At 46.0% G+C, this 16280-nt stretch overlaps 1 protein-coding gene across 17 annotated transcripts in view; it reads left to right on the top strand.

The window, feature by feature from the left end:
- The window catches only part of TSPAN11 (tetraspanin 11), a 219821-nt gene that overhangs the window by 85386 nt on the left and 118155 nt on the right, over window positions 1–16280 (top strand). For 16 of the 17 annotated variants that reach the window (XM_073314502.1, XM_073314376.1, XM_073314474.1 and 13 more), the window contains one exon: window positions 15689–15763. The exons of the other annotated variant lie outside the window; for it this stretch is intronic. In XM_073314502.1, the coding sequence (XP_073170603.1) occupies window positions 15689–15763 (75 nt within the window). The remainder of the gene's footprint in view (window positions 1–15688; window positions 15764–16280) is intronic. 17 annotated transcript variants of the gene reach the window in all.

Genomic DNA, 16280 nt, shown 5'->3' with positions numbered 1-16280 from the left:
GTCAATCTGGTCCATGACACCAAAAGACTGGTGACACTGGGCCTGCTAAAACTAATGGAACACAAACGTGCCACAAAAGGTTAGCTCAGGAGGAAAGCAAACAAGCACTGGGTCTACTGAGTCAGAGAGGCTGACACCACCAACACTTTCCATGATCTCATCTGCTAAATCAGGCAGGATCACTCCACGGACCACAGTGGAGTCTTTTCAGAAGCAGGCAAAAATATCATTGCAAGGCCCTTATGGCAGTGAAACTGGCTACAGAACGTGTGAGGATGCTGGCCGTGGACATGCTTCCTTTCTCCCCGGTGGAAGGTGAAGGGTTCAGATGCTTTGAGGCTGCAGCTGCGCCAGGTGGCAGATCCCTAGGCAGCTTCTCCTATTTTGCTAAAAAGGCAGCACCAGATCTGTGTGCTGGTGTGAGAAGCGCAGTACAGCGTGGGCTGGGTAGTGTGAAGGCGGGAATGTGTACCTGACCACTGACACGTGGTCTCTGTCTGTTACAGAACCACTGGGTTAGCAACAGCATTGGCAACATGTACACCCTCATTCAACGTCACATCACTCTCCATGTGTGGGAGTGAAAAAGAGCACACCTCTAGTGACATCTTGGACAAAATGTGTGCTCTCACAGAGGGGGGGCCTGGGCTCCACACCATCTCTGCTGGGTTTTGCCAGTGGATGTTGGAGCAAAATCACAAAATAAAGCAGGATAGTGGTTTCCAGCATGTCCCTTGCCTTGACAGACTGAGGCAGTAAGCAAGAAATTTCTAGATCATGATGCGCTGGTGCAGACACTACTGACAATGGCCAGGAAGCTCTGCAGCGTCTTCAGCCGGTCCAGTGCAATGTGCTGCACACTTAGACAACTGCAGGACTCATACAAACTGCCTCACCACCAGGTGATGCAGGCGGTGGTGACCAGGTGAACTCCACCTTTCACACACTGGCATGTCTTTATGTGCAGGGACTCCGTAGCAGCATTCTATCTCCATGGCTCCACACCAGCCTCCAAATTGTACCTGCCCATTGGCTGGTTATGAAGAAGTTAATCTCCTACAGGACTGTGAAGTCACACAGCCAGTCAGTGAGGACGATGCCGGGGTCAGCCAAGTAATTCTCTTGCAGTGCCTGCTGGAGAGAGAACTGAGATGCATACAGACCCACTTCCAGTAACAGTGACTTCACTGGGGAATCCCTGGTGGGAGTCATGCTGTCTGGAAAATTGCCATCTCCAAGGCATCAAGGAGCAGGAGCAGTACTGGGTGGCAACATATCTAGACCTGATTCAAAAGCACCATCATTTCCTTCTTGGGAAAAATGAGGCAGGGTACAGTGAGGCAAGAACAATCCAGGTGAAAAAGACACTGACAGACATTGTGGCTTGAAGCTGTTGCCTGTAGTCATTGAAGATACCTTCACCACCAAGACCTAACACCATAGCAGATGCTGCAGCAGGAGGAGAGTACCACCATGGGTGTTGCTGAGGCAGAGAGCAAAAAATCCTCCTCCCTTTGGCACAGACTGGAGAACTTTGGAGGGGTCCACATTGCCTGGTCCAATCCTGAGGAGGAGGAATGCTCTGCTGCTGAGAGGAAGGTGGAGGGATATTTTCAAGATGTGATGCTGGTACCCACTAACTCAGACACTCTTTGTTATTGGCAGCTGATGAAGGATGTGTGGCCAACATGCATTGGGTGGTTGTCACCAACCTCTCCTGCCCACCATCAAGCATCTATTTGGAGCACCTCTTTAGTGCAGTGGATGCTTTTGTCTCCAACAGGCACACATCTCACTCCACAGGGAATGTGGAGAGGCTTTCATTCATCCAAACAAATAGACACTGTCTTCCCCTAGAACACAACCTTAGTGTAACACAGGGCACCAGCTTGCAGCCTACGGGAAGACCCTGAGGACATGGCTGGAAAGGGGAAGGAGGAGGACACTGTTGAGGGGATGTTCATGTATTAGGTCCCCTTAGGCGTGGGGAAGGATTTGGAAGGCGTTGTGTGAGGAAACACACCTCTCACACACACACACACGTTTAGCTTTGTTGAATTCCAAATACTGCATAAAGAGCAAGTGATTTTACACTTTAATGGCTTTGTTTACTATTATGGGTGGTGCTGACTGTTCACAGAACATATATTGTTGGTGTGCTGTGGGAGGCAGAGGTAGCTTCGGAAGGAATATACCTTCTCTCCTGACCTTTAACTTACATTCTTCCAAATAAGGTGGAAAGGGCAGCAAGTAGTCGCCTTGCTAACAGCCCCTGATAATAATCTTAGGTTTTTTTACTTTTCTGTGTGTGGTACTGCAGTCACAGAACAAAGTTGATGTTGGGGGAGGGAGTTGGGAGGAGTTGTCTAAAGAACCACACCTCGCCTCTTTAACTTTTATTCCAAATAATGTGGAATAGCAAGTGATTTTGCATCACATTTGGTTTACTCAGTGTGCGCATGCTGACATCACTAATATTGCTGCTGTCTGTGATGTGTTTAATTTGCTAGAACTGGGGAGGAGGTAATTCGGGAGGAATTGTGTGAGGAAGAGAGAGACTAATTTAACTCCCACACACACAATGTGGAGCAGCAACGAAATAACAGAAAAACATCTGAATCCTTGTTATGTTCTATAACTTAATGTTTTCACAAGGATAGGCTGTTGGACTAGTGCTCAACCCCCAACTTGGAGGACTAGCGGATAGCTTTTCGTCTGGTCCCTACCCTTTGACATGTCCAGCGTGGGAGGCCCTACCAGGAGACAAAATTCCAACAACAACAGTTCCCAGGGTCATTGGGAGACACAAGCCTTCCCACCATGAGAAGATGTAGTCCCCAGGGAAGGAACAGAGAATCAGAACTAACTTAACTAACAAACATTCAACAAACAAAACAAACATGTTTTTTTTGGGGGGGGGGGGGGGGGGGAGTTAGGAGGCATTGTGTGTTTTTTAAAGGAAGTCAAAAAGTGAACCAGCCCTTCAGTTCTCCGTTTACTCTTCCATGCTTCAGTGCTTGAGGTTACAGCCTGGCTGGAAAGTTGGGCTGTAGCCTTGGCCTGCCCTTCAGGAAAGCTTCCTTCCATTCCCAGTGTGGGCATTCCTGGCCTGTCACTGGAACGAGCTCCGCCTTTTTCCCCACGGAGGACAGCAAGCGCAGCCATGCCCTCAGACCTGACCCGGGCATGGTGGTGTGTGCTGCACTTGGACACATAAGGGAACGGAGGTTGGGGAGCTAACCTGATGTTGTAGTGGGCAGTGGCAGCTGGGAGGGGATCATTGTTGCTCAACCCCAAGCACCTCTGGGTGCTTCCTTAAGTGAGTCCCTTCACCATCACCTCCTCTCCCTGCTCCCACCTGAGCCTCCTCATCACCCATTCTGCGGAGCTTGCCACCTCTTGAATATTGAGACATCCACCCACCCCACTCTCAGTAGAGGGGAGCAGCCCCTGTGGGTTCCTGCTCATGGGGCTGCCCCAGTGACCAACTTCTCCAAGCAAAACCTGGTGCCAGCCAGATCTATCCCACTCCCACCTGGCAGTGACACCCACCGCTGGTATCTGTGTGGTGGTGATTGGGTGCTGCTGGTGCCGTGCTCCCTCTGTCCCACCCACTGTTCCTGAATCACCCCAATGTCTCAGCTCCCAGACCCTCGAGAGCTAGAGATCCGTCTGCGCAGGTCCTGACTGCCCCATTCTTCTCCATGCACACTTTGCAGTCACTAGAGGTTGGGGGAACAAGATGGGGCAAGACCAACAAAAATGGGACTTTGTGTCCTAGGAAGACTTACAGATTTCCCAGGACAGCTACCTTTTTAAAAAAAGGGCTGATCCTGGGAAAACTGGGACCAGTGGCAACCCTAGAGCAAGCGTCCTGATCCCAGTGTGGTCAGCCTTGGTGGAACTGCTTGCGGGATCAGTGCCTTGGACTGTTTTTTAACCCAGGCTTTAATTGTATGCCACAATCCTCTTCTACATTGCTTCTCACTTTACTCATGTGAGGAACCTCATTAGCTTCAGTTGAAGTAAATTGAACAGCATTTGACCTGCTGTTCTTAACTCTTCCGTGTGTTTGTGAGTAGTCTGAGGCCATGTCTGCACTACAGACTTTGGCCCCCATAATTTGGCCATGCAATTAATATGTCACTTGTGCATCCTCAGGAGTGCTTGTGTTGATGGACAGCGCAGTGGGCCACCCACCACCATCCAGTGCACTGTCTTTTGGGAAGTTTTGGCAATGCCTGATGGGGCAGAAATGAGTCGCAAATGGGGGACTGGGAGCAAGGAATTAACTTCCCAGTGTGCAGCTGTCTCCATCCCATAATGTCATCTATAGCCCATAATTTTTGCACTTTAAAAAAAAAAAACTCACTAACTTGCGTGGCCCTCATCACTGTCTGCCATCTCTGACAGAAGCATGGGGCCTGCACAGCTCTGCACAATTGTCTTGAGCTTTGCAAGCACCGAATGCAGAATATTCTAGTATCTGCATTGCCATAAGAAGAACCGAATTAGCGTGGAACATGATGGTTTCACGGAGGACAGATCACTGTGGGACATGCGGTGGCATTCATAAAGCAGCTGCAAATCATGCAGTGCTGCTTATGGGCCCAAGAAATGAGCACTGACTGGTGGGTTCACATCATAACGCAGGTTTGGGATGACAAGCAGGGGCTGCAGAACTTTCAGATGCACAAGGCTACATTCCTGGATCTGTGTGCCGAGCTCGCCCCAGCGCAAGGGACACCAGAGTGAGAGCTGCACTGATCGTGGAGAAGCGAGCGGCGATCACATTTGTGGAAACTTGCAGTGCTGGATTGCTGAGTCAGTGGAAAATTCATTGTGGGGGCTGTTGTCATGCAAGTGTGCAGGGCCATTAATCCTCTTCTGCTAAGCAAGACTGACTCTGCACAAGGTGCAGGACATAGTGGATGGATTTTCGGCAGTAGGGTTCCTGAACTGTGATGGAGCAATAGACAGCACACATACCTATTTTGATACCAGACCATCTTGCCACAGAGTACATCAATGGAAAGGACTACTTTTCTATCACTGTGCAAGCATTGCTGGATCACTGGTAACACTTCACTGACATCAGCGTGGGCTGGCCAGGGAACATGAATGATGCTTACGTCTTTAAGAACAAAGGACCATTCAGAAAGCTATAAACAGGGCATTTCTTTCCCAAATGGTGGTTTATCAGTGGCAATGCATAAAAGCCAGTAGTAATCATGGGGAACACAGCCTATTTCTTGCTCCTCTGCCTCATGAAGCTGTATGTCGGCCAGCTGGGCAGTGCCATGGAAGAATTCAACTGTGGCTCAGCAGGTGCAGAATGACAATTGAAAGTGTGTTTGGTAGATTGAAAGGATAATGGCGTTGCTTACTCACCAAACTGGATCGCAGTGAAAAAAAATATCCCAGTGGTTCTAACTGCCTCTTATGTCCTGCATAATATTTGTGAACCAAAGGGAAGAAGCTGCCGCTAGGGCAGAGTGGGGTGGCTGTTTGCTTAGTTTGAACAATCAGACACAAGGGCTACGAGAAGAGCTCAACGTAGGGTGACCAGATAGCAACTGTGAAAAAACAGGACAGGGGGTGGAGGGTAATAGGCGCCTATATAAGAAAAAGTCCCAAAAAACGGGCCTTTAAAAACGGGACATCTGGTCACCCTAGCTCAGGGGTGGGCAAACTTTTTGGCCCGGGGGCCACATCAGGGTTGCAAAACTATATGGAGGGCCAGGTAGGGAAGGCTGTGCCTCCCCAAACAGCCCGGCCCCCACCCCCATCCTCCCTCTCCCACTTCCTGCCCCCCTCAGAACTCCCGACCCATCCAACCCTCCCACTCCTTGTCCCCAACCACCCCACCAGGACCCCACCCCCTATCTAACTCCCCCTTCTACCTGCCCCCTGGGACTCCCATACCTATCCAACTGCCCCGACCCCTATCCACACTCCCACCCCCTGACAGGCCACCCCTGGGACTCCCACACCTATCTATCCCCCTGTTCCCTGACCTCCCCCCTCCCCCAGAACTCCCGACCCATCCAACCTCCCCCTGTCCCCGACTGCCCCCCAGGAACCGCCGCTCCCCGCCCCCTTACCATGCCAGAGCCAGCCGCACTGCTGCACTGCCCAGCAGGAGCGGTGGGCCAGAGCGCTGGCAGCATGGCGAGCTGAGGCTGTGGGGGGCAGGGAACAGCAGGGGAGGGGCCGGGGGCTAGCCTCCCTGGCTGGGAGCTCAGGGGCCAGGCAGGATGGTCCTGCGGGCCAGATGTGGCCCGCGGGCTGCAGTTTACACACCTCTGCCCTAGCTCAATGTAGAGCTAAGCTGCTCAGGGAGGCTTTGAAAGAGCATTTTTACCATCAGCCATAGTAATGCATTGTAGTGTACCGTGTTCTGTCTGACCCTGCTGTTTTGGGACCTGTTAGGAATTGTGCAGCGCCTGTACATTTGTGATGATTAAACTGTTTGTCACTGATCCTGTGAGTTGTGTCACACTGTACAGTAATAAGTAAACAGGTGCTTTCAGAACTGCTGGACACTCTACAGCACGTGTGAACTAATCAAGGTGAATTATGTTCCAAATTATTCAGTAATAAAATAAATGTAAAAAAAAATTATGTGCAATTTAAAAGCAAATACATTAAAAACTTAATATATTAATGGAATACAATTTGACCGGGGAAAGAACACTCATATCCAGTTTAGTTACACATACAGCAACCTTAGTTTTCACATGTCATGTATGTGAAGCTGTAGTTGTCCTTAATGTCCCCTGGTGGGAAGTGGTAGGGGTACGTCTGTGATCCCCGGTTCGACATGGAATGGTGTAGGGAGGTGCTGCATGGATTGCAAAAAGAGATGAGCCCATGATTGTTGAACCTGTAGGTCCACAAGAGTCTGCAGCATCTGTGTTTGCTGCCGGAGAAGCCCCATTATGTCCTTGTGCAGCTCCGTCTCCTTTCCCTGCTGGGAGTCCTGGGCCTTGCTCCAGTCTGCTCTTTCCTTCTCCAGGCTGTGCTCAGTGTTCACACTCCAGGCCCTCTGACTCTGTTCACAGTCTGATGCAGCACTGGCTTGCGGGATCTCATTGAACATGTCATTCCCAAGTCCTCTTCTTTCTCCGCCTTATCTGGCTCTGGCATTCCATGGGTGTGTAGGGGGAACCCTCAAGGCTGCTGCAGCTGCAGATAAAACGCACAGAGGTACCATTGTCAGTATAGTTGCAACAGAAATCAAATGTTAAGGTTCAGAACTCCCTCCCTTGCTACCCTAAAGTTTTGCACAAGACCTGCTTATTGACACTTCTGCTTTGGAGTTTTGTGCACAGTGCCACTCACAGCACCAACCATGCTGAGCCTGGCCCACCAGGGATGACGGAAATGAAGAGGGAATTGCTCAGTTGCATGAAGCTATGAGTGTTTTAGGCAATGGCCCTGAATACTGGCACCGTTTTCCACAAGTGGTGGTTATTTTAGCTGATACCTCATTTGTGAGGGTAACAAAAGCAGAGAGAACATAGCTGCAGCTGGCGTCCTGAAGCAGCCCAGGCCCATATGCTGCTAGTCTCTGTACTGCAATGGTGCCCGCTGAAGTTATAACTGACTCGTGTGGGAAAGTGTCCTCCTGCAGAGAAAGAAATAAGGTTGCCATCTCTGGAAGCTTTTGGGAGAGGATTGCACAGTGCCTCCATAAAAGTGTCATCCAGATCTCTCAGGAGGATTTAAGAAACATCCCTGTGTACATGAACAAACTGCTCTGCATGGCGCCCCCTTGGCTGACTCGACAGGGGAATGAAAAGCAAACAGTGCTACCTCTCTTTGTTGTACCACTGCCGCCTCTAGTACGAGTAAATTAATGCAAAGTCAATAGCTGTGGCTTGTTAAGTTGGGGGTGCCATCACTGTAATAGGAAATAAATTCACACGCTTACCCAAGGATCCTTCGTTTGCATCGAGCTCACCCATGCTCAACTGCTGGGACTGACTGGACCGCGATAGAGTCTCAAATGGATCCCGGCTCACAGCACAGCTCCTTGTAAAAATGACAGATCCATGGCTTGGCTCTGGATTGACTGTCAGGCATATCGGAAGGCCAGGGTGGCCTACCGCAGTTCCTTCACTTTCATGCCGCGCTGCTCTTGGTCCCTGTCGTGCCCCCTTCTCCTGAATCCCCCGTGCAATCTGCTCGTAGTTGTCCACATTTCTGTGGCTGGTCCGTAACTGTGCCTGCACAGCCTCTTCTCCCCCCAGGCCCGGGAGATTCAACATCTCCTGTCACAAGCCAGAGGTAGTCTGGAGCATGTAGTACAAATGGGCAGTTCTTTGCAACAGTGAAGAGCTGCTAGGTGTGCTTGCCAAGATGGACAGTCAGGAAAAGACATTTCACAGGGCTTTAAAGGAGAGGGAGGCTTTCTGGTCTCCGTGACCCCCTGGGCAGTAGATTTCACAATTGTGACCAGAACAGTCAGCATCAGGCATTGTGGGACAGCTGCTGGAGGACTGTAAGGGTCAACGTCGGTAACGTAGTGTCTACACTCATGCTGCATTGATCTCAGTACGTTGATCATGGCTCGACACCACTTGGGGAAGTGGTGTTACTGTGTCTCTGTAACAGGTCACTTATGTCAGTGGGAGACCCGTTTAAGTGTAGGTATATGTGCAACTAGGTTGATACAAGGCTGTGTGCAGATCAGGCCTTGGTTCAGCACTGGCTTTTCTTATACTTTATCAGTTGGATTCAATCCAGTCCCTTCCTCCATAGACAGAGTGTCCTTTTGCAATGGAACCTGTGCTATTCACGACCCCACTCTGCGTGAGGCCCCTTTGTGGCAGCATGCACGGGCATGAGTCAGGTGCAAGGCTTGTGAGAGGGGCTGCTGTAATGATCCTTTCCCACAACTATCACCTTTTCTTCACTCTCAGGCAAGAGAGGGCTTCAGCAGGCCTCCAGGTTGGCCTCTGTAGTGGTGAAGTAGGTCTAGTGAGCAGCTCTGTAGCAGAATCTTCTTTCCCCAGCTCCCTGCATATCTACCCAGAGTCTAGCCAAACTAATCAGACGGGATGCTGGGCTTGGGGTTTGAGCCATAATTGCCATCCTCATTTAACTAATGAATCAGAACTCTGTGTTGATGGGGAAAGAATCTTCAAGAGCTGCTGGAAAAAAAATAGACTGGCTTTATTTTTACCACCAAACAAACAGCGTTTCTCATGAGGCAAGTGTATTTATTCTGAGCATGCCACTAGCTTCCTCGGCACATTTATTTACTAGGAAAGAAAGAGGCGTTTAAAAGACACTTTTGTCTGATATTTCTTTTACTCTTTACATTTCTAGAAAGATTTCTGATGACTTGACTAAGTATTAATAGATAACTTGATTTTTAAAAAATCCCTGTGAGGTGATGGCATGTAGTAATTTAGACTGCCATTAAAAGAAGGTATAATTTTTCTCTTCAATAGCAACCATAGCAATTATATTCTTTTAGGAGAACCCTGGAGTTGTATTTGTAATGCTGTTTCAGTGACACATGAATTGGTGCTGACAAAATGAAGCCATCCTTTTGTTAACATTCCCCTTAAAAAAAAAAAAAAAAAAAAAAAGCAATATGCATTTGACAGGTTTCAGAGTGGCAGCCATGTTAGTCTGTATCCGAAAAAGAAAAGGAGGACTTGTGGCACCTTAGAGACTAACAAATTTATTTGAGCATAAGCTTTCGTGAGCTACAGCTCACTTCATCGGATCCATTCAGTGGAAAATACAGTGGGGAGATTTATATGCATAGAGAACATGAAACAATGGGTGTTACCATACACACTGCAACTAGAGTGATCAGGTAAGGTGAGCTATTACCAGCAGGAGAGAGAGAGAGAAAAAAAAAAAAAAAACCCTTTTGATAGTGATAATCAAGGTGGGCCATTTCCAGCAGTTGACAAGAAAGTGTGAGGAATGGGGCTGGGGGGGGGAAGGAGGAGGTGAAAATAAACATGGGGAAATAGTTTTACTTTGTGTAATGACACATCCACTCCCAGTCTTTATTCAAGCCTAATGTAATGGTGTTCAGTTTGCAAATTAATTCTAATTCAGCAGTCTCTTGTTGGAGTCTGTTTTTGAAGTTTTTTTTGTTGAAGAATTGCAACTTTTGGGTTTGTAATCAAGTGACCAGAGAGACTGAAGTGTTCTCCGACTGGTTTTTGAATGTTATAATTCCAAGTACTCACCAGCAACCACACACCACACAACAAAAACACTAACTCAGGAACCTATCCTTGCAACAAAGCCCGTTGCCAACTGTGTCTACATATCTATTCAGGGGACACCATCATAGGGCCTAAACACATCAGCCACACTATCAGAGGCTCATTCACCTGCACATCTACCAATGTTATATACGCCATCATGTGCCAGCAATGCCCCTCTGCCATGTACCTTGGCCAAACTGGACAGTCTCTACGTAAAAGAATAAATGGACACAAATCAGACGTCAGGAATTATAACATTCAAAAACCAGTCGGAGAACACTTCAGTCTCTCTGGTCACTCGATTACAGACCTAAAAGTTGCAATTCTTCAGCAAAAAAACTTCAAAAACAGACTCCAATGAGAGACTGCTGAATTGGAATTAATTTGCAAACTGGAGACCATTACATTAGGCTTGAATAAAGACTGGGAGTGGATGTGCCATTACATAAAGTAAAACTATTTCCCCATGTTTATTCCCTCCCCCCCACCCCCCACTATTCCTCACACGTTCTTGTCAACTGCTGGAAATGGCCCACCTTGATTATCACTACAAAAGGGTTTTTTTCTCTCCTGCTGATAATAGCTCACCTCACCTGATCATTCTCGTTGCAGTGTGTATGGTAACACCCATTGTTTCATGTTCTTTGTTCATATAAAATCTCCCCACTGTATTTTCCACTGCATACATCCAATGAAGTGAGCTGTAGCTCACGAAAGCTTTTGCTCAAATAAATTTGTTAGTCTCTAAGGTGCCACAAGTACTACTTTTCAATATGCATTTGGTGTCCCAGGTGGTGTCAGAAATGAATTTCGGACTGAAACACAGAAACTAGATGGGTTTTGGTAAGCTTGTGGTTTTCCAAAAAAATCTAGCCTGAAAATTGAATTCTCATCATTTGACCTAGATGTTATTGGATGTTAATTTCTCACAATACTCTCAGAACCTTACTATTTTTCAATATGTAAGACACGCAGGTGTGGAGGAGATTAGCAGGAGAAGTGACAAGTTAATGAGGCAAGCATTCTAATCACTGTTCTTAGATTCCCATGTAACAAATGCATCAACTGTAAAATTACCAGCATAATGATCCACCTCCAGAGCTCAAAAAAAAAAAAAAAAGATTAATGGAAAGGAATAATTTTTAACATTTTCTCAGATTTTGGCAAGTTGCTTTGTATTCTGAAGGGTAAAATAGCTGTATTAAAACAAAGCATCCCAGCACTTTTTCCATGTGCTTTCTAAAGAGGAACAGCTCTTTAATGCCATGGTTATATTTAGTTTCACTATTTTAACTTTTGTTACTATAGGGGTCCATTGTGTGCTGGAATAACCCACAGAGGGGAGAGGAAACTCCATGAGTTTTAACTTGAGGAGTTTCTTTCTTATACTTCTATAGGGTTGGGGAGGTTGGATTCTGCCCTTTCATCCTTACTTCCGCAGATGCGGTCAGGAGTGACACCCCAAAACTTACAGAATCCCTGGCTTCCTTGTTGCTGTCCAATTCCAAAAGAAAGCAATTGAAAGGTTCCAGGCTTCCTTGGCATTTCTCTAGCCAACATATTTATTTATTATTATTTATTTTATTTTATTTTAATTATAGTAGTAGCTAGAGGCCAGGGCCCCATTGTGCTAGGTATGATACAGACATATAACAATGAGATGGTCCCAGCTCCAGAGAGCTTAATGAGTCATAACACCAACGTCCTGAATGGTAACCTTAACGTAAGTAGGATTATTTGTTAACCTTTCTCACCTTGGATTCGTTTCAGTTCTGTTAATTACATTCTGCCTTCTTGATGTCCCTGCAGTTTTAACTGGATATGATACACTTCGCTTGGCATCCCTCAGACTCTGTGTGTTCTGTGCTTTGTTCTGTTAAAACAGCTGCTGTGTTTCTCCCCAGAAGCACGTGTGTTTCAGTGGTAGGTAGTTGGTAAAGCACTCTGGGATTTCTCTGGGTTGACAGGTGCGGCATAAACATACAGGAGTATTACAGTAAAATGAAAATTTTCTCTCTATGGGTTTATAATGTAGTACTGGTCCTTTTATGTTCTAGAAAGCACTAATACAGTCAATTTAAGTGCATGTACAATATTTACATTGAGCCAGAATTTTTAATATGCATAATGTCATACCATGGATATGGACCTCCTATAGATGCTATACAAAAAGACCATTTCAGTGGTGCTTTGTGTACTGTATCATTCCGTTAATAATGGGTCCTTGTGAGCATTTAGATTGCCTGATTCTGATTTTCCCCTGATATTACTCTATTGACTTCAACAGAGTTACTCCCAGTTTACACCAGCGTACAGGTGAAGAGAATCAAGCTGACTGTGTTCTCTGACTGGGATTCTATGTACTAAGAAAAAGAATGCAGTCATGGTAAAATGCTGATATTGACATGGCTCTGACTCTGAGAGTTATTTCAATAGCTGTGAAAAAAACTGCAGGGGGTTCCTTTCATATAGTATCATTAAGAGCAAAGTGTATCCAGTTTTGCTCATCTCAGCCCTCTGCAAGTGAAGAAGGTGAGCAGTAGTTCTCAATAGAAATGAACAGGGTGATGTTTTGAAAACAAAGTCCCCATTCTCCTCTGTTTTACACTAGAGTAAATCAGAATTCTCTCCACTGAAGTCAATGGAGTTAGGCCCTGATTTCCCTCTTACTCTGGTGTAAGTCTTTAATTGCAGTTGGAGGGCCAGATGCTTTGATGGTGTAACTCAGCATAGCTCCACTGAAGTCAATTTACACAAGTTTCCCCTGTTTCCAAGTCTGCCACTGATGGCAGTCATACAGTCAGGTTTGCCTTAGTCTGCAGTGGTCACGTTTCTGGTTGAGCTCTTTTTCCTCCTTGTATGTTAAGCAGAGTTGTGTTTGGCCAATACTTGAATGGGAGATATGCAAGAAAAACACAGGAGGTCACCTTGTTAGCAACAACCTAAAGTGAATAATACTACTCCTAAGGATACTATATTAGTGTCATGGCTAGACTGCATACCCCGGGATGGAGGGGAAGACCCCAGTATGGTAGAGGGTAAGGTACAAACGTTCATTTGGCCCTAACTACCATCCTTTCAAAAGTGGGTATCTAGCCTTGCGGCCGGTAATAGAACAGCACATGCACTTGTATAGAAGGAGATAAATTTGAAGAACAAATATTCAAAGGTATAAAAGCAATTAATTCTTTGTACTCTGGTTCTACCTTGAAAACGACCCTTTGTAAATCTGCTGCCTACGTATATTCAGAGCCATAATCTTAGTGCCAAATTATTTCTTTTTTCTTTTTACTCTTGTCAGTGTAACCCTGACTTGTACAATGGTTGTTTTTGTCCCCCCTAGGGCAGAGGTAGTCAATTTATTTTTTGTCAAGGTCCAAATTTCTTGGTCAAGGTATAGTAAAGGTCCAGACTCCAGAGAAAGTTAAAAAAACCCAATAATGATAATAAGTAAATAAAAAGATTTTGGGGTCTGTTCAGAAGCACCTGGCAGTCCAGATTGCAGTTCGTTTGCTGACTACCCCAGCCCTAGGGGCTGGTCCTCATAAGAGGATAAGACTCTATTATGGCGGCCAGCTAGAGGAGTTTCTCCTTTTGCTCAAGCTATTGAGCCTCATGCTGAAGATCCCAGGTTCAGAGCCTGCTGATGAGCCAAGCAGGTGGTCAGCATGTTAGCCCTGCAAAACCAGAAAAGCTCACAGAGAGGGAGCTGGATTGTATTCCTTCTTGAGCATCAACAGAACTGTTTTAGGTTCCAGTTACAGGGCCAATTAGTTGCACTTTTGCAAACTTACTGAAGACAATGATGTTTATGCATGTGTCTCTGAGCACATACTTCGGCCTGCAGAATCCCCATTGCAGTTGATGTGCAAGGAGAGAACCCAGCTTGATTCTCAAAGCCGAGACATTGGGTCCTGATCCTGCAAACACTTATAGGCATGCTTAATTTTATGCCTATGAGTAGCATCGTTGACACTTACAGGACTCGTCCTTGCAGGGCTCTCACTCCAGAGCTAAAAATAACAGGGTAGGTGTTCCTGCTCAGGCTGGAGCCCAGGTTCTGAGACCCTCTAATTACTATATTCTGTACTGGGTAATGGGAAAATGCCTCTCTCAGAATTATTATTTACAGGTCAAAAAGAGGCAATGGAATAAACTGAGAAATTAAACTTCAATAAATGACCAGGATTGGGTTCTTTACAGTGGGCACAGATGTTGATCATTATACATTAATTAAGGTTGTAAAACAGTTTACATTCTAATCCCAATTTGTAGATGCTCATAATTTTTAGCGATTTTTGTCATCTTTGGGGTGAAATTTCATGTGATTGGCCTATGCTGACATGAATATTTCTAGAAATCACTGCTTTTAATTTGTGAAAGGGATGAGGCACACAGTGCAGTTTTCCCACTGTTAAGAAAACCTTCTCTCCCCCCGCCGCCCATGAATAGGGTGTAGGAGAGAGCGAGCGTGAAACCAGCCAAAGCCTTGAACTTGAAGTTTTCCAAGTGCAGATTACTCAGTGTACATTTGCTTTGCTAGGTTGCTTTTGTTGTTATGGTTTTGTTTTTAAATGGCTGCAAAATAGGCTTATGAACTTATAAAATCTGCTTTGGGCCATGCTTAGTGTGAAAAGCCGTTAATGTTTAAGGCCCCAGTTCAGCAAAGCACTTGAGCACATTGGCTACTAGGTATGTGCATAATTGCTTTGCTAAGTAAGTATGGTTGTAAGCCCATGTTTATGTGCTTTGCTGAAGCAGGTTCTAAACTATGGTGTTACCCTTAGATGCACTAGACAAGCATGCTCAGCTAGGTACCTTCCTAGAGGATCTTCCTAGTAATATGAATTGCTGCAAACCGGCCATGATTTCTTAACAAGGGAGACAAATGTTTGTTAAAGCCAGTGTCTCTGATAAAGGAACTCATTAGCATCCTCCTCCTTGTTCTTCCCATTGGCCATGGCCTTCCCATCTTTTCCTTTTATCCCCACTTGCTCTTCCTTTGGTAGTCTTCTCTTTGGTTCCAAACTCCTTCATTTCCTGCTCAGCACGTTTCTGTCAATCTGTGTTAGCTACTTAAGTGGCCCCCATTACTATAGTATGTAACAGCTCTGAGCACCTCAAGAGGTAGAGAAGCACTATTCTCCCCATTTTACAGATGAGGCACTGGGAGACCAAGGTCACATGTGAAGACGGTGGCTGAATAAGGAATTGAACCCAAATCTCCCAAGTCCTAGGCTACCCCCCTAGCCCTTGAACCGTCTTACTCTACTTGCTTCTTTGTGGAAAAGTTACTTCAGACCTTCAGGAGATTACCATCTCTCAAACATAAGAGTGTCAGAGTTCCTGACTTTGTAGGAACATGTTTTCACTTCCTTTGGGAAGCTATGTTGTCCAGTTTTTCTAATCAGATACAACTGGGGTTATTTTTTGTTTTCCCCTTGCAGTATTTCTCCATGCTCCTTTTGATCTTCCTTATTGAGCTGGTTGCTGGAGTTCTTGCCTATGTTTACTATCAAAGGGTAAGCTGGAAGGTTTGTTTTATCTATATTTTTGACGTTACAGCAATAAATATCTGTCGGCAAGGCTGGGTTAAGAAAGTCCCTTCTTATAAGAGCTCAATAGAAATTCATTGAAAATATTAGTGTTTTGTAAAAGTTATCCAAAGTATTTTCTTAAATCCATAGGGCCAAATACTGTTGCACAAAGCAAGGCCACATAATAAGGCTCTAAACCACAGGAAAACATTGCTGGGCTGAGGAACACAAATCCCAGTCCCATCTAATTTAGCTCTGCCTCCCCCATAGGATATGGGAGAAGAGCAGCAGATAGAACCCCTGGTTCTTCCTCTCCCCAAGTTCTGAGGCAAGCCAACTTGTACAGTGTACACTTTGATCTGCCATTTTGTCTTCCCGCCATGTGACCCTGTGTTAGCTACTTAAGTGGCCCCCATTACTATAGTATCTAAGCAGCTCTCAGCACCCCAAGAGGTAGAGAAGCTCTGTTCTTCCCATTTTACAGATGAGGCGCTGAGGCAGA

This window comes from Lepidochelys kempii, chromosome 1 (genome assembly GCF_965140265.1).
Source record: "Lepidochelys kempii isolate rLepKem1 chromosome 1, rLepKem1.hap2, whole genome shotgun sequence".
NCBI lineage: Eukaryota > Metazoa > Chordata > Testudines > Cheloniidae > Lepidochelys > Lepidochelys kempii.
The sequence above is the reverse complement of the archived record's forward strand: the minus strand, read 5'-3'. Positions and strand labels throughout refer to the sequence as shown.